This window comes from Electrona antarctica (genome assembly GCF_951216825.1).
Source record: "Electrona antarctica genome assembly, chromosome: 1".
Lineage (NCBI taxonomy): Eukaryota > Metazoa > Chordata > Actinopteri > Myctophiformes > Myctophidae > Electrona > Electrona antarctica.
In genome coordinates, this window is record NC_136806.1 from 8,162,777 (window position 1) to 8,182,022 (window position 19,246).

Below are 19,246 nucleotides of genomic sequence, written 5' to 3' on the forward strand. Positions count from 1 at the left end.
ATGAGCGTGCGTGCGTGCATGCGTGAGAGACACCATTCAGTGTTTTGGCTTATGACTGCCTGCTTTAAAGTTTCATATCGTAAAGACTTTCATAGTCCAGTGTAGGCTACATAGTAAAGCCTTTCATAGTCCCGTGTAGGCTACATAGTAAAGCCTTTCATAGTCCAGTGTAGGCTTCATAGTAAAGCCTTTCATAGTCCAGTGTAGGCTACATAGTAAAGCCTTTCATAGTCCAGTTTAGGCTACATAGTAAAGCCTTTCATAGTCCAGTGTAGGCTACATAGTAAAGCCTTTCATAGTCCAGTGTATAGGCTACATAGTAGAGCCTTTCATAGTCCAGAGGCTACATAGTAAAGCCTTTCATAGTCCAGTGTAGGCTGCATAGTAAAGCCTTTCATAGTCCAGTGTATAGGCTACATAGTAGAGCCTTTCATAGTCCAGTGTAGGCTGCATAGTAAAGCCTTTCATAGTCCAGTGTAGGCTGCATAGTAAAGCCTTTCATAGTCCAGTGTAGGCTACATAGTAAAGCCTTTCATAGTCCAGTGTAGGCTACATAGTAAAGCCTTTCATAGTCCAGTGTAGGCTGCATAGTAAAGCCTTTCATAGTCCAGTGTAGGCTACATAGTAAAGCCTTTCATAGTCCAGTGTAGGCTGCATAGTAAAGCCTTTCATAGTCCAGTGTAGCTACATAGTAAAGCCTTTCATAGTCCAGTGTAGGCTGCATAGTAAAGCCTTTCATAGTCCAGTGTAGCTACATAGTAAAGCCTTTCATAGTCCAGTGTAGGCTACATAGTAAAGCCTTTCATAGTCCAGTGTAGGCTACATAGTAAAGCCTTTCATAGTCCAGTGTAGGCTGCATAGTAAAGCCTTTCATAGTCCAGTGTAGCTACATAGTAAAGCCTTTCATAGTCCAGTGTAGGCTGCATAGTAAAGCCTTTCATAGTCCAGTGTAGGCTGCATAGTAAAGCCTTTCATAGTCCAGTGTAGGCTGCATAGTAAAGCCTTTCATAGTCCAGTGTAGGCTGCATAGTAGAGCCTTTCATAGTCCAGTGTAGGCTACATAGTAAAGCCTTTCATAGTCCAGTGTAGGCTACATAGTAAAGCCAAGTATAGCCAAGTCACACATTTGCCTCAGACACGTCAGACGTTTGCCGTTTTTAATTATAACAAAGTGTGTTTTTGTTGAAGGTCTGAATGCTGTTTGTCCACTGCTTCTACAGTAAACTCCATGACATCTGCCGTGACCCCTGCCATGACCCCTGCCATGACCCATGCCGTGACCCCTGCCGTGACCCCTGTCATGACCCCTGTCATGACCCCTGCCGTGACCCCTGCCATGACCTCTGCCAACAGTGCCAAGCCAACACCAGAGGGGGACGTTCGACTGGTAAACGGAGGGAACACATCATGCTCCGGTAGAGTGGAGATCTACTTCCATGGACGTTGGGGGACAGTGTGTGATGATGCCTGGGACTTGAATGATGCCCGGGTGGTGTGTCGACAGTTAGAGTGTGGCGAGGCCCTGTCAGCTACATCCAGAGCACATTTTGGCCCAGGCAGTGGGATCATCTGGTTGGATGATGTTGGATGCACAGGCAGTGAATCAGAGCTTGCACGGTGCACCCATAGAGGGGTGGCAACCCACTGTCGTCACCTTCAAGATGCTGGAGTTGTCTGTGCTGAAAGTAAGACAAGTCTCTCTCTCACTCACTCACTCACTCACTCACTCACTCACTCACTCACTCACTCACTCACTCACTCACTCACTCACTCACTCACTCACTCACGTGTGTGTGTGTGTGTGTGTGTGTGTGTGTGTGTGTGTGTGTGTTAATACTCTAGTGTCTAATGGAACTTAAATGTATATTATCTTTTGCCTGAAGTAACCATAATAACTAGAATGTTGTACATTCTCACTCTCTCTTTGTATTTAGATCCTAAATCTGTCAGGTTGGTGAATGTCGTGAATGGATTGTCTGGTTCGTGTTCAGGCAGAGTGGAGGTGAAGCCTAATCAGTCGTGGGTCTCGGTGTGTGAAGATGACTTTGACCAGCAGGATGCAGAGGTGGTCTGTAGGGAGCTCGGCTGTGGGCCTCCTTCAGTCCTCCAGGGGGCGCTCTATGGAGAAGTGAACGTTTCAATGTGGAACAAAGAGTTCCAGTGTGAAGGACATGAGTCTGTTCTCCTGGACTGTAGAACGTCAGACTCAACTAGAAACACCTGCTCTCCTGACAAGGCTGTTGGACTCACCTGCTCAGGTAATAAATAATACTATAGTATAGTTTAGTAAGTAGAGTGGTGCATTCAGTGGAACACATACTGTAACACGTTTGTGCTGCAAGCATGCATTTATATATAGATATATATTCTTTTTTAAACATAAACAAATATTATTTCCCGATACACTGTAAAGGGTAAAGGCTCCGTTGGCACTTTCTGAAAGCAGGGGAAACAACATAAAAAAGTGCTCCTCGGAACACAGGTCAGGTAGGTTATTGTGGCCTCCTGGTGGCACTATAAAGGCCAATGTTAAAAGGGTGCCCTTTCTTCCTCGGCCTAGTGGGAATGTGTGTGCAACATTTCATGTAAATTGTACGCAGCGCTGCGTTCATGACTTGGGACATTCTGTTGAAAATGGGCCAATCCTGCAAACTGTGGAAGCCAATATTGGCCAATCAAGTTAAAGTAATACAAAATAATGTTTTAGAAAAGTCGACCTCCTGGTGGCGCTATAAAAGGCAGATGTAAAAATAAAAAAAGAAAAGAAAAAATGAAATGTTCTGCTGTGGCACTCCTGTGCATGCCTTTGGCCTGGCAGAGACAATTAACCTGTAATAAAATAAAACATAATTCTGTTTCCAGGAAATGAAGGGAAGGCGGACATCACGTTGATTTTGGTGTGCAGTGGACTGGCGGTCACGCTCCTGCTGGGGCTCATGATCTTTCTCTTCATCCACAAGCTGAGGGAGGTAAGAATAAGAGCAGAGGGCTTGTTCATTCTCACAGTCCAAGATTAGCCTTTCTCAGTAAATGGTGCATTTATTTTAGCTCCTTTATCCAAGGCGCTTTACATAGATTGTGCATTACATTCACCCATTCACACACACATTCATACACCGATTGCGGCAGAAGCCTTGCAAGGTACCAACCAGCACATCGGGAGCAATTTGGGGTTCAGTGTCGTGCCCAAGGACACTTCGACATGTAGACAGGAGGAGCCTGGATTCTAACCGCTGACCCATGGATCATTGGACGACCTGCTCTACCTCTTGAGCCACAGTCGCCACTGTATTATAAAGACTTAAGGTCTCCACACACCGGGGCGCGAATCGGATGTGAATTGGGATTTTTAGCGGCGTTTCTCCATCGGTTTTCCGAAAAACGCGGCCGGTGTGCAACCACCTTAAGGGCTCTATTTTTGTCCGAGCATCCTAAAGACACTATTTGGGGATTAGCATAATTTCCATAAATTATGCAAAAACGAGGTGAACATCAGCAAATTGCTGCATGTTTTACTTTTAGTCAACTTTGAAAGCTTAGTTCCCACAGACTCTAAGTATGTTTGACTCTAAGTAAGTATGTTTACAACTCCAGGAATTATTATCATCTTATAAATAAATCATGCAACCTTTTGTCTATGTAATAATTATGTAATAATCACACCAAAACCAGAAATAGCTATATTTCTTTGCTTTAAGTTAATACTCATGATCTTACAGACAGTGTAAGTCTGTTTGCATGTCTAGAAAATATTCTCTTTCTATAACTAGGATATGCAACCTCCTTATTAGTGTAATTTGCATATATATATATATATATATATATATATATACATATATATATCCCTCATATAAATCCAGTAAGACGCCTGAGGGCGAGAAGCGACCTCGCACTAAAGGGCTGCATGGCGAGTGCTGGTGCTTTGGAATGGGGGGGGATCAGATCAACATATCCGCCTGGGTGATGGCAGACTGCTGGGCAAGCACTGGTGCTGTGGCATGGGGGGGCCAGATCAACATATGGAGTGAATTATGTACTGGCCATATATGGAGCGTGTCTTGAGTGTACAGGGTTTGATGAGGTCAGATCAACATATGGAATGTCAGAACAGGTCAGCTCCATATATAGAGATCTAAGGGTGGCATGAGTGTCTTGAGTGTACACTGTACACTCAAGATTGTACACTGTACAGGGTCTGATGAGGGCCCAGGTTGGGCCGGACCTTAATTTTCGGGCCTGTTGAGAACTCCGTCTAGAGCCCGTCTAGAGGGGGTGCATACTTAGTTTAGACTAGTCATTGGTAGGGTTGGGATCCGGAGCCGGTTCCATCGTTTTTTTATTAACGGTTCCCCAAACTGTTCTCATCAGTCGTCATTTAGCTCCGCTGTGTCTGTGCATGCATGCATGCAGAGCCAAGTTACTGGGGTGACGTCTACTACTTGACACTAGTAGATTAATCTTGTGACTTGTGTAGGTGTATTGATTTTGAGATGTTTCCTCAGTGTGGACGTGCAACTGGTGCAAGTTGCAACAACCTTTGCAGGAAACTATGGCATCGCATTTATTGCACTTGAGTGAGTGAGTGGGGCGGATACCACTGTTCTGTGCATTCAGCGAGCGGTCACCGCCGCGGAGCGAGTGTGGTTAACAGAGAGGAAAATTACTCTGAGGCTGAGCACGCAAAGTGCAATAAATGCGATGCCATAGTTTCCTGCAAAGGTTGTTGCAACTTGCACCAGTTGCACGTCCACATTGAGGAAACATCTCAAAATCAATCAACTATAGAGCCATGAATCAATTTGTCTGCACTTATTTTTACAACTTATAAGCAACTCAACTGCTTTTGATTTGGCTCTAAATTAATCATGCAACTGTTGAGAGCCCAGCCTTTAGGTGCATATATACCTCCATACATTGATTACTTTATAAACAGTTTGCAGAAAAAAGCACAGGAACGTAGCCTACAGTTCAATACAAGGTCTGCTAAGAGGATTTTATAACCCAAGAAAACACTATGGCTTGTTTCTATTAGGGTAACTGGGGTCCTTCATATTAATTAAATTAATCTGAACATTAAAGACACAACATTTGTCACCACAACAATATCATTATTGCAATGTGTACTGTATATTTAATATACAGTACAAATGATTCTGATGTTCAGAAGCAACTTCCATAAAACCCTAACAGCAAAGATTATAGCCATCTGCTGTTTTTTGGAATGATAATAACAAAACATTGCTATGCAATTTTACATATTATGCTAATTGTTTAGGAAATACAATACAGCGCTAGTGTGGAGGACTCCTCTCACACTGTTTCACAATGAAAGATTGGGACTTGGCCTAACATACGTTTAGAGAAAGAGAGAGAATTGGATATAGAAATACTTGGAAAAATATCACAGGGAGCACGTCTATAATGGTTGTGCAACTCTGTTAGTGTCTGTGGTTGCCTGTGAGCTGAATTGCACTCGTCTGCAGAAGTACAGCCTAATGTTGATTTCCTTGTTGTGTGACATAGACACTGGTTCTCAACATTGGGTCCCGGGGACCACCATGGGGTCCAAATGGACCTTTACAGGTCTTTATCTCTGAGAGTGTAGAAACGGGAGAGCTGTGCACTAATGGCATCTCATGATGTCTGACGTGGCCGTATGCATATCAAACTGCATGGGCTTCATTCTCAAAGGTTTAGAAGCACTGACACCAGATTTCTTTTTTCCTCCATGCTGTTCATATTGACCCCATTCATATTCATATTGACCCCACCGCAGCGGCGAGCACACTATAAGATGTGTGTGTCCATCATCCTTGACCCCGAGGAGTGCCCACTGGACGAACAGAGTGAACTCCTGCAGTATGACAGCAGAAAATGGGAGTTTCCCCGCGACCGCTTGAAACTAGGTGAGCACTGCACTGCTTAAACCGCTTGGGCACTAAAACATTAAAAATGATCCACAGGCTCACATCGGGTCGCACTGTAACACGTCGTGAGCTTGTATGTCTGCTCTTTAGTACAACAGTTGTAAATGCAAACTCATGTGAAATCATCTGCGAAACACACGGCAAGTTTGATCGCTACTGTAGGACGGTTACAGAGCAACGTGTTATGCCCAGGACACACACACACACACACACACACACACACACACACACACACACACACACACACACACACACACACACACACACACACACACACACACACACACACACACACACACACACACACACACACACACACACACACACACACACACACACACACACACACACACACATCTACTACTAACCCTAAGAATGAATTATTCAATGTTTTATTTGTTCTTTTTTTTTCCCTAGGCAAAACTCTGGGCTATGGAGCCTTTGGGAAGGTAGTGGTGGCCTCAGCATTTGGGATTGACAAGCTCTCTACCTGCAAGACCGTCGCTGTGAAGATGCTGAAAGGCACCATACCAAATATTAAACATTTCAAATGTTGTATCTCCTCCATACAATTGTCTTTGCATACAATCTTTCGCTTGGAGAGTTAAGATGACATATTCATTTAACCATATGGCATGGTGTGTTTCTGTGTTTCTGTGCACTAACAGGGGGAGCTGCCGCTAATGAACGGAAAGCCTTGATGTCAGAGTTGAAGATCCTGATCCACATTGGTCATCATCGGAATGTGGTCAATCTTCTGGGAGCTTGTACCAAGCGTGGTACCAGTGGAGGTGGGTTTACTGCATTACACTTTGGATTATTATAAAAGAAAGACATACAATTTGATGGTGAATCAAACAATCCATTCTTAAAAATGAGCTTGTAGATTTCCGCACACTGCGTTGTATACCATAATGTATAAATCATGGATAAGGGTTCAGGACAGCTAGGCCTTTTCGGGGAGGGGTCAGAATACATTTTGGACTTGGAATGCTATTCGTCTCAACTGCTCAATTAATCGGGGGAAGTAATCGAATCAAGAAGAAAATAATGATTCTTGAACAGTTTTGACATAAGAAAAGTCACTTATGATTTTTACAAATACTGTATTCACAGGTCCATTAATGATCATTATGGAGTTCTGCAAGTATGGCGACTTGTCAAAGTACTTGAAAGGCAAACGAGCTCATTTTGTTGTACAAAAGGTGAGACACCATCCTCCTAGGTTTGTCTTTTCTTCTTCTCTTACATCATTGTAAATACAAGTGATCACGGGAACCCCTTTCGGTGTTAGCATTATGTTATGCTTTAGCTATTGAAAAATAGCAGATCTACAAGCTCATATAGCGCGGCACAGAGTGCCGCGCTATATGAGTACAAAACATAATCTCTCCCCATGCCTTCGGCCTGGTGGAGACAATAACTAAGGCTGTGTAGCGTTAAAATGTAGTTGCCAAAAATAACAGTCCACAGCGATGTTTTTAGGTGTATCCTCAATAGTTTTTAATCATGTTTCTGTTCCGTCCACACGTAACTGATGCTTTGCATTTTGCATGTGTGCGTGTTTGTGCGTATGTGCACGTGTGTGCGTGAAGGGCAAGCTGGAGAGCGTGGCCAGCGCTGGAAGCTCTGGCAGATCCTCCATCATTGAAGTTACCAGCTTTTGTGACTCTGAGAAAGACGAGGAAGGTGAGACCCAAGGAAGTCCCCCCCCCCCATAGTCCCTTACCTAGAAAAGTATAGTGCAGTCAAAATTTGAAATGTATAGAGGGTATGCGTGTGACATCATCATCATACCAGGAAGTTATGTGGAAATGCCTACTGATTGGCAAAAAACTACTTTCTGGCCTTGACAGCCCATACATCCAAACAGAAAAGTCATATTTGATTGCATTAAATTACTTTAATCAACATTAAACTCACTTTGCCACTCGATTTGCCACTCGATCTGCCATTCACTTTATGCATGCGCATACCCTCTATTGGAGTAAGTATACACAAATAAAACTAGAAATTTGAGGTCCCAAGCGCATTGGCCTACTTGTGCACAAGCAGAGCGCGCAAGTACTGCTATAATGTCTATTACAACTGCTGTTCTAAATCCTTTAGACCCGTTATTGACCTTATACCAACCTTGAAGCGTACCTTATAGTTACGTCACCATCAACAGCCAATAAGGGACCACCATTCTTACCGACATAGCTATACATACATGTATACATACATACGTTACCTTTTACCCACCCAACATTGAAACATATCTTAAAGATGGAGTGCCACAATTTTTTTATTTTTCCAGTTTTTCATGTGTCTATGAGGTGACAGTACTTCATTAGACACCCTGGAGTCGTTTTTATGTGCAGTGTATTAACTTTGTATTTAGGGTTTCTTCCTGGAGGCTGAACCCTTGACAGTCAAACGGGCCAATGAAATAAACAGTAATATAGTGACATCACACTATCATACCTACATGACAGCGGGTGTAATAATAATATATATAGCGCTTGTCTAGGTACCCAAAGCCGCTTTACAGAACAGAAGTAAAAACAATTGTATTAGAAAAACTAGTTCAAAACTAGAACTCAAAATCAAAGTCAAAGTGGACAAACAAGAAGGGTGTGTGAGGAGTGTGTCATGGCACATTCAGGCTTTTATATATTTTATTCAGGCTTTTATATCACATAGGCTCTTATATCCACTGCCGAGGGAAGGATGTGCCTTCGCATATGTCTGTCATGTGTGAAAACTCCTCTCAGCAAAAAACAAAACAAGAATTGATGACACCACCAGCTGCTGCCTTATATGTCATGGCTGAGAGGTCGGCTAGAAGCAAAAAGTGTGTGGTTGCCTAGAGACGAGGCAGCCAATCAGGACGATAGGTTGTCAGTACAGCCAATGAGAAACATAGGTCTCAACTACAGCAAGTGGGTGTGAATTAAAGAACCGCAGAGAGAACATTGACCAGCTGGTAAAAACTTTTATTTTTCCACTGTTTTTATATGTACCTCCAGAGGACGACCTGTACAAGAGGGTGCTGACAATGAAGGATTTGATCTGCTACAGTTTTCAGGTTGCAAAAGGCATGGAATTCTTGGCTTCACGCAAGGTAATCACTTCCTTCCCCGAGGGAAACATCAGCAAATGTGTAGGTTTTAGCCTGATCTGAGCGAGCACCATTGACTTCCATTATTACATTAAAGATAATACAGTAGGCTATGTTGGGAAATATGATATGGAGGTACTAATTAAGCTATAGCCTACAGGCAGTGTGCCCAAGACATTTGGTGATTATTGGTCTAGTGGTTTTGGTATACGAGACACGCACATGCATACACTCACCCTCACGCACGCACGCACGCACGCACACTCTACCTGCAGTTTCCATTATAAATACTCTGATAGCTGTTACTCATACTGCATTATGACACAAATGTACTGTATATTTTACTAATATCAAAGATTTAAAAAGAATGGCATCAAAACAGCAAAGGCTGGAAAACACACAAATTGGTGTGAAAAAATACCTAAAAAACCTGTGGCCAGAATCTAACACATTACTGTGTTGTCTTGTCCTGATATTCCTCTTTCCCTCATAAGTGCATCCACCGTGATTTGGCTGCGAGGAACACCCTACTGTCTGACAATAATGTTGTAAAGATATGTGACTTTGGACTTGCCAGAAATGTCTACAAACACCCAGACTATCTGCGCAAAGGAGATGTAAGTACACTTATTAAGCAAGCTGTTGAAATGTAAGATTTTAATTTACAGTCGTGCTCATTTTAATTCCCATTATACCCAAGAGAACTTAAAAAAAACTTTAGAACACTGATAGGCTTGACTTGGCAGATAGCCTATGGTACATAATGAATACTCTAATTATTGGAAATGTAAAATGGAGATGGAAGAAAGACAAATATGTTCACATAACTGTTGAAAGTTCTGACGTAGTAGCTTCTCACACGACTATACTAGATGTGACAGTGACGAATGGCATTGATAAGTGTGTACTGTGTACACAGATTATAAATGATTTCTCAACTCAATGCCATATCTGCACACAGGATAGACTTCCCCTCAAATGGATGGCTCCCGAGGCGATTTTCGACCAGATCCACACAACCCAGAGTGACGTGTGGTCGTTTGGAGTTCTCATGTGGGAGATATTCTCCCTGGGTAAGGAAGGACACTGACCGCAGACTTGGGCTCTCATCAAATACATCTGCCACTCAAATCATCACATTCAAACACACGTACACACAAAGCTGTCAGTGGCGTGCACAGACATTTAGAGGGGCAGGTGCTCAAGTTAAAAAAGGGCACCTTGCAGTGCAGCGCGTGGAACCGGCCGGTTGCCTTAATCCATTTTGGGCGGGAACCCCTTTTGGTGTTAGCATTATGTTATGCTTTAGCTATTTTTGAAAAATCAAAAGGGCACATTGCCAAAAGGGCAGGGGGTGCTCTAGCACCCCCTAGTGTCTATCTGTGCACGCCACTGAAAGCTGTGCATAGGAGCGGCTATAGTGCCCCTAAAAAAAAAAAGATCACCATTACCCCACGGCTGAGTCCTCTTCATCTCGGTCCTCTCCCAGGTGCCTCTCCATACCCGGGTCTCCAAATAGATGAAGATTTTTGCTGTGAGCTGAAAACGGGGGTCAGGATGAAGGCTCCGGAATACTCTTCCTCTGAAATGTAAGGACCCAAAATCACCTGCACTTATTGTACACTAATTGCACCATAGTGGCCATATAACCTTCTCTCAGCTCCCGATTCCAAATGACCTGTTCCAGATTTTCTATTCTAAAGGAGAGCTGGTTCTCAAACTCTTTCAACACCTATCCATCTTGTATTCATACCCCATGATCACATCCTGTAATCTACCCTCTCTTTAATAGTTTGTATTGAGATCTATATGACTTGGAGTACGCATGCAGTTTGGTCTGAAGCTATTTCAAGTGGACCATGTTATGCTCCAAATATCTTAAATGGTTGAGGCTGTATAATGAAGACTACCATCACAAATTCCAGATTGCTAAACATCTTGTTCCAAATGGAGCCAGCGGAATTAATTTGTCAACCACGCAAGGGAGACATGACATGACATGGAATTCCTACACCATATACTGCTAAGAGAATTTAAGGGAACAAAGTGTTCCCTTAGTTATATTGATCAGTATACAAATAGTTAAAGTTGTGCATGATTATAACTGTAAGCGCCCTCGAATTGTGAAATAATCAGAAGTGGATGGTCTCAACGGGTGTAATTTACATTTTTCTCATAGTCTTCAACAATAAAATGACATGAAGACTAAAATGACATGTATCACTTTCAATAGTACAATAAATACAATGGTTAAGTTAGTCAATTATAATTAGTGCAATAACTCAATCATTTCAAGAGAAGACCAATAAAATACCAAAAATGTACCATAAGTCCATAACCAAATATACCAAACGAACCATCAACCCACAATACAATTAATTAGACCTAAAGTAAATCATGAATGAAACTCAAAATAGAACAAACAAACAAACCATATACCTCGCTCCGCTAATCGAGGGGCTAGGGGCTGGAAAGGCCACCTTGAGCTTCATACATCAAAGAGTCCCCACATAGCTGCATGGCACATTGTACACCAAACGATCAGACACTGACTGGCACTGTGGATAATATAAACGGTTCAGTAATCAAGTCCACTGAAGCTACACTTCTTGATAGTTCAACATGACCAAATAAACAGTGTAGCCAACAAGCATAAGCATGAACATTGCCAACAAACAAATGTCATACCATGTGGCTCTGCTGCTTCAAACATGTTGTGTCTCTCACCGTGTCACTCTGGCTGAGTGTGTCTCTGAGGTGAGTGAAGCCAACAGGCTTCTGCTATATATGCACTCTAACCGGAAGTTTCACAATAAAAGTACCCTAAGCATACAGGAAGTGTCAAAATAAGACAACATAAAATAAACAAAGAAAATAACAAACTTCAAAGTCAAGAAATGATTGAAGTTAAAATAACCAAGTGTCACCGGCAGTTACAATAACCATTCAATGATTCTGGCGGCTAAATGGGGAGATATGTAGTTACCTTCAAGGGCAAAGGCCCACTCTACTCAGACAGTTTCATATAGTTTCAGGCGTGTGCTGGGTGCAGATTCAAAATGAACATATAGAAAATTAATAAAATCCGCACATCCAGTCGAGTAAGAGTCTTTGTTTAATGATCAAAGTGCTCCGCAGGCCTACGCGTTTCGGCGCGCAGGCCTTTGACACTGACGAAGGCCTGCGCGCCGAAACACGTTTGTCTGTCTGGTATGACTGCTGCTGCGGAGCACTTTGATCATTAAACAAAGACTCTTACTCGACTGGATGTGCGGATTTTATTCATTTTCTTTTTGAGATATGTAGTTAGACACTGCAGGTATCTGGTGTGTGTCTATGTGTCTCCCAAGCATTGTGTTCTGTTCTCTAATAGATATCAGACCATGCTGGACTGCTGGCAGGCAGAGCCACTGCAGAGACCCACCTTCACGGAGCTGGTGGAGAGGCTGGGAGTCCTGCTACAGCACAACGCACAACAGGTGCAGTGTGATGACACAATGCTCTGGGACCATTTATTGCCACATTTGGTTGCAGGCAGACTTGCAGTAAATGTGTGTGTCTGTGCGTGCGTGTGTGTGCGCGCACGTGTGTGTGTCTGTGTGTGTGTGTGTCTGTGTGTGTGTGTGTGTGTGTGTGTGCGTGCGTGCGTGCGTGCGTGTAATGATGTATAACGTAATAATGTATGTAATAGTCGGTGATTACAGTTTATTTGGCAGAAAAGACAGCTCAACTCGTCTTATCCATATCCCCAACAATGGCAGGGGAAGTTATATACTTTAGTGTTTGGTCACATGCTCCCATTCCTGACTCCATAACAGGTGTTTGGTCACATGCTCCCATTCCTGACTCCATAACAGGTGTTTGGTCACATGCTCCCATTCCTGACTCCATAACAGGTGTTTGGTCACATGCTCCCATTCCTGACTCCATAACAGGTGTTTGGTCACATGCTCCCATTCCTGACTCCATAACAGGTGTTTGGTCACATGCTCCCATTCCTGACTCCATAACAGGTGTTTGGTCACATGCTCCCATTCCTGACTCCATAACAGGTGTTTGGTCACATGCTCCCATTCCTGACTCCATAACAGGTGTTTGACCTGCAGGTACTGTAGTGCAGGGGTTCTCAACGTTTTTGGCCGGGGACCCCCAGAGATGCTTTGGCAATGTCTCGGGGCCCCCGCCCCGCCCCCTCCCGACCCCCAATATAAATTGACTGCTACAATAACCTTAATAATAGAGACAATACACCATATAATAATACATTAATAAATAAATACTGAAACCAGATATAATCATTAGGGAGGAGTATGCATGATGTACTATGTGTACCATGTAAACTCTTAATTTCCATTTTCCAGCAATTCAGTTGTTTTGAATTATTTTTCAATTCAGTTTTTTGAAAAATAATTTGGGGACCCCCCAAAATAATTTGGCGACCCCCCGAGGGGTCGCGACCCACGGGTTGAGAACCCCTGCTGTAGTGTAGGTGCATTAGTTCAGAGACGGCTAGCCTGCCCCAGCCAGCCTGTGTGATTCCTGGTCTACCCTCCTCCCCTCCTCCCCTCCTCCTCTATAAACATGATCAGATACGTTAAACAAGAAAGCAGAACAGATTATATGCAAGGTAGTAAGAGATAAGGATGATGTGTGACATCAAATCAACATAAAATGAGTGTGTGTTATTAAGATTTTTGTTTTCTTTTTTTGCTCAGGTTGGGCATGATTACGTTTGCGTCAGCGAGGCACCACTATGCGCCGCTGTGCCATGGGAGGAGACCCCCATGCAGCCCGTCTCCCACCCTGACTCAGGGAGCGCCCGGGAGGAGACCCCCATGCAGCCCGTCTCCCACCCTGACTCAGGGAGCGCCCGGGAGGAGACCCCCATGCAGCCCGTCTCCCACCCTGACTCAGGGACCACCCGGGAGGAGACCCCCATGCAGCCCGTCTCCCACCCTGACTCAGGGACCACCCGGGAGGAGACCCCCATGCAGCCCGTCTCCCACCCTGACTCAGGGAGCGCCAGGGAGGAGGCCCCCATGCAGCCCGTCTCCCACCCTGACTCAGGGAGCGCCCGGGAGGAGACCCCCATGCAGCCCGTCTCTCACCCTGACTCGGGGAGCGCCCGGGAGGAGACCCCCATGCAGCCCGTCTATCACCCTGACTCGGGGAGCGCCCGGGAGGAGACCCCCATGCAGCCCGTCTCTCACCCTGACTCGGGGAGCGCCAGGTGAGCGCCGGGTGCATGTGGTGGATAAAGGTGAGAGGCGCTATAGCCCCTCCAACATCTGTCTGTCAGAAATTACGTCATGTGGCAGTCAAGTCTATATGGACTTTTGTGGCAGCCACAGAAAAGGACAACTTTATTAGAAGAAGAAAAAATAAAACCAATTAAACGGTGCATATAACATGTTTAAGAACACATCAGCTTGGAAATGCAAATTTGAACAGGTGGGTTTTCATTGCGGATTTGAAGATAGGAAGTGAGGGGGCGTCTCACATGTGTTTGGGGAGAGCATTCCAGAGGGTATGGGGCGGCCACAGAGAAGGCCCTGTCGCCCCAGGTTTTGCGTTTGATTTTTTTGGGAACCTCACAGAGGCCGGCGTCGCTGGACCTGATAGGGAGCGGGATGAGGCGTGTGGCTCGAGGAGAGCGGAGAGGTGAGGGGAGCCAGGTTGTGCAGTGCCTTGTATAAGTGGTGAGGAGCATAGACATATAAACGTAGACACCCTTTCCGGCTCTGGAGTGTATATCCGCTATAGGTATATTATAGCTCTATGGTCTCACCCAGAGTCTGTAACGCCGCGGGGAAGGGGGACAGAGAAGGGGGACAGAGAAGGGGGACAGAGAAGGGGCACAGAGAAGGGGCACAGAGAAGGGGGACCGGGACAGAGAAGGGGGACAGAGAAGGGGGACAGAGAAGGGGCACAGAGAAGGGGGACAGGGACAGAGAAGGGGGACAGAGAAGGGGGACCGGGACAGAGAAGGGGGACAGAGAAGGGGGACAGAGAAGTGGGACAGAGAAGGGGCACAGAGAAGGGGGACAGGGACAGAGAAGGGGGACAGAGAAGGGGGACCGGGACAGAGAAGGGGGACAGAGAAGGGGGACAGAGAAGGGGCACAGAGAAGGGGGACAGAGAAGGGGGACAGATACACAACGGAGGACGCATGTTTCACCTGGCTGTTAATGATACGCTTGTCGTTCTTGTTTTTTTTTTATATCATGCCAATCTTTCCTTTATTGTCATATATTTATGGAACATAGCCTACTGTGAAGTTGTTCAGACAAAGTTCACCTAACTTTGCTACTACAGGGAAAACATGCACCATATGTACATACCATAGTCTTTCTTTACTCTTTGTTTGCTCTTTTTTGTATCTCTATATTGTATCCCTTTGTTTGGTATGTTTGCTGTGTTTGATGTTATATGCATTGCTGCTGCATTGTCTGAAGGAAGCTAAACAAAAAAAAAATCTGTTTTTTACTCTTATGTAGGCCTATACCTGTACATAAGATAAACAATATATATAAACAATAAAGTACAAGCTTCAACCTTGAACCTTTGTTGTATTTGTTATTTTGTAGGCTATTTGTTAATTTGGAGCAGAACCCCATTGACTGGCGCCGGTACTCTTCCTGGTGTCCAAGACAACAAATACACATTAATTGGATTCTTATGACGGATCGCAGATCTACAGTTGTGGGCTTGTAGAGCCCACAACTGTAGATCTCTTCTTTTTTATATTTTATATTTGTTGAAAATGTTTGCCCAAAAATAGGTATGTCGGCCGGGGTGAAAGTGAAAGTTAGAAGCCCACCCATATGATTCCCCCGATGGAAAACCCCTGAGTGACAACGCAACTGCTACAGGCCCGGGTCTCTGTCTTGTGGAAGGAAACACTGAGTGAAAACTCAACTGCTAGAGTCCTGCTAGTGGAGACAGTTTTTTTTTGTGGAAGGAAACCTCGCACTGTGACTGTACTTTCCAGCCGTGGGACAAAAGAACAGTATACGTGGGTGAGTGAGCTGTGAAGGACTTGTAAGCAGGTTCTGTTCTGTGTTGCTGGTGGGTTTAAATAGAGACAGCCAGACACAGAGACACATGTTAATCGTGAGGATTCCTCACATCACATCAGCATCACATCAGTCTATAGACTAGTCTAGACAGACTATGAAGACACTCTACCTCCCCCTACTGTTGCTCACTGCCCTCTGCACGCTGCCCACTGTCTCAGCTAAAGGTACGTTTTAACCAGTCAAGTATTGTTTTATTATATTTCATGGCATACGATGATGGTTGTTACGTCGAAAAACACAACAAACCAAAAAACATAAAATAGTGACATATTTTACTTTTCTGTAAATGTTTTAGATTGGTGGTTCTCAAACATTTTCATGTCAAGGATTCCCCAGATTGATAGCTGTATTTGGCCATGGACCTTGAACATATATGTTTTGTAGCCTACCAGGTACACCATAAGAGAACATTATAATAGCAAGCTGAGAAATATAACAGTGTTTAAACTGTTCCTCGTTTTGCTGGGGACCAAAATGGGGTCTTTTTCACATATTTAAAACCTATACATGCAGAGCTTGTAGATCTGCTAATCCCCCACCAAAATCTGTCCTTTTCTTTTTTTTCCATAATTTTGAATATGTTTAAAATATCTTATAACACTTATCTTGTATTCAATACAAGATATGTATAATGTATTGTATCCGTGGCACGTACAACATCTTGTATATAATGGGGGGTCCTCCTTGACATGAAAAAGAATGTGCGCCCTCACCTTCGACTTCAATGTTTGTCCACCAGGTGGCATAGGAGACTGCTGCAGGGAGATCAAACGAACCACCGTCAGACGACAGCTTCTCAGTAGCTACTACACACAGAGCACACAGTCCTGTGCCATCCCTGCTCTGGTGTAAGTCTAACATCAGAATCAGCTTTATTGTCACATCACCGACTTACAAAGTAAAAGAGTGGGTGAAATTATCTTTTGTGCATATAGTTCCCATCGTATCATTTTAGCAGCGGTGGCAGCGGTGGCCGAACGTATTGCGGAGCGGTCTTGATACCGGAAGGTCGCCAGTTCGAATCAGCGGTCCGACACGTTAAAATTACCACCGCTGAAGTGCCCTTGAACAAGGCATTGAACCACAACGATGAAATGTGTTCTATGAGCAGGGCCTGGCTGGAAACAAGTTCTTGAGCTTAGCCCAGATACCCTGGGTAAATATAGTAATCATTTCATTTAATTTCAAAGGGGGGGCAGGGGGATTGGGGCAAGGGTGAAAGGAGATCAAGAAAAAAAAAGCAACATCTACATTTTTACACGTATTACATGAAAAATCTACAGTTTTACACGTATTACTATATTATTATAAAGGTAATGATAATTATAATGATGGATTTTATTTATAATGCACTCAAAGTGCTAATAGGCAAAGCATATAATTCAGAAACATCACACGATTTAAAACATTAAGGGAAACAAAACAATTTAGAACATGAGGGTATATAAGTCAAAAGGTTCAATGGACTCAGGGGGAAGCCTTTTGAAAGAAGTAGGTCTTTAGCCCTCTCTTAAAAGAGTCAATCGACTGTGGCGCTCTGAGGTGGGCAGGGAGGGCGTTCCACAGTTCGGGGCCAACTGCGCAGAAGGCCCGGTCACCCATGGTGCGTAGGTTGACCTTGGCGGGATTGAGGCAGTATATGTGTTTGAGGAGCGGAGGGTGCAGGGATATCTAAAAGGTGCATATGAGCATATAGCAGCAGAAGTTACAGTGTGAAAACATTATAGTATAATGCTATGACAGTCTTAGATACCATAAATACACTTTGGTTATATAACGTCTTTACAGAACAGGGTTTCCAAAGTATACAACATTACATGCCAAAAACACAATCCGACAGAGGCATTAAATCATCATGAGATAGAGGCACTCCAAGGGGGGCTAGCGTCTGCTCCCGTGCTTGCGGTTATGGTTAGGTTAGGGTTTGAGGTGGGTTGTCGTTTGTCGGACCAATGACTGGTCGGAATTTAGTACCGCACCCATTGAAAACAGTACAATTTAACAAGCTGTGCTTTTTCCATTATGATACAGTCAGTCCTTGTAGAGGTAACATTTGTCAGCTACTTTCAACCAAATGGACCCTGATGGGACCCTGCCGGGTCCATTTGGTTCCATTTATACTTTCTTGAGAGTTAAATGAGGATCATTCTTTTTTTTTGAGTGGTGTAAACCACTCCTACAACTGGCTTTGTACCCGTGTACCCGTGTTCGTACCAAAAAAACTAGCATGGTTGCTATGGTTAGTATGTGACGTCACTGACATCTATAACAATAAATGTGTAGTTGCACCACTCAGTTCACACGGGTGTGATTTTTTTTTTTTAATTACGAGGGCTATTTTACCTTTTTAACTTAATTAACCATATTGTGATTTCAATGCTATCCACAGCCGAGAACTTTGAAGTATTTCAATGTGTTAATACTGTATTCAATCAATCAGTCAACAGAGAGGTGGTGATCAATGCGTTGAGACTGACCTCTCCGTTCTGCTCACAGGTTCTACACGGTGAAAGACAAGAGAATCTGTGCCGACCCTTCAGCACCGTGGACCCAGAGGAGCGTGGCCTTCCTGGACGCAAAGAACAGACCCCCTACTAACACTACCTCCTCTACCACAACAACATCCACACGCCTAAAGCTGACCCACCTCAGAACCAGAAGACCATGCATGGCTCCATGTCCCTCCACTCACCTGACACCAAGCTGACCTTTGAATGCTTTCTATTAAGGACCACAAGTAATTTAATACATTATGTTATGCAAAACTTGTAAATATTGATCAGTATTATTTGTGTGTTTTTCTGCATGTTTATTTGATATTCAGATGAACAGTAAATATAACGTACATTGTTGTCGTGAATATTAATAAATACATGTTAAGCCTGGCATTTTTTCTGTTTAATTCTGTTTCAAATTTGGGAAGCAAATAATAGAAAAAATAGCAGATATACAGCAATGGCTCAGCAATGTGACACAATAACACATTATACAAATCATTGGAATTTTTGAATGGGGCCTCAGGTGGTAAATGGGTCAATTGGAAAGCGTCCACGGTGGGTTTAGTTGTAGGCCTACTGCTGTTTCCATCATGGGGTCTTGGTGATGTGTATATGCGACTGCGGTGAGTGAGTGAGGGG

General features: G+C 43.8%; 1 protein-coding gene across 1 annotated transcript; it reads left to right on the plus strand.

Moving 5' to 3' along the window:
• Positions 1-5,794: 5,794 nt before the first annotated feature.
• On the plus strand, positions 5,795-14,264 carry LOC306927647 (vascular endothelial growth factor receptor kdr-like; the record flags this gene model as incomplete). Its single annotated transcript, XM_079507453.1, has 12 exons — positions 5,795-5,906; positions 6,345-6,449; positions 6,596-6,718; positions 7,044-7,132; positions 7,523-7,616; positions 8,939-9,033; positions 9,525-9,647; positions 9,992-10,103; positions 10,520-10,619; positions 12,404-12,509; positions 13,122-13,136; positions 13,746-14,264. 12 exons carry the CDS (start codon positions 5,795-5,797, stop codon positions 14,262-14,264), a joined length of 1,593 nt encoding a protein of 530 aa, XP_079363579.1.
• Positions 14,265-19,246: the final 4,982 nt, after the last annotated feature.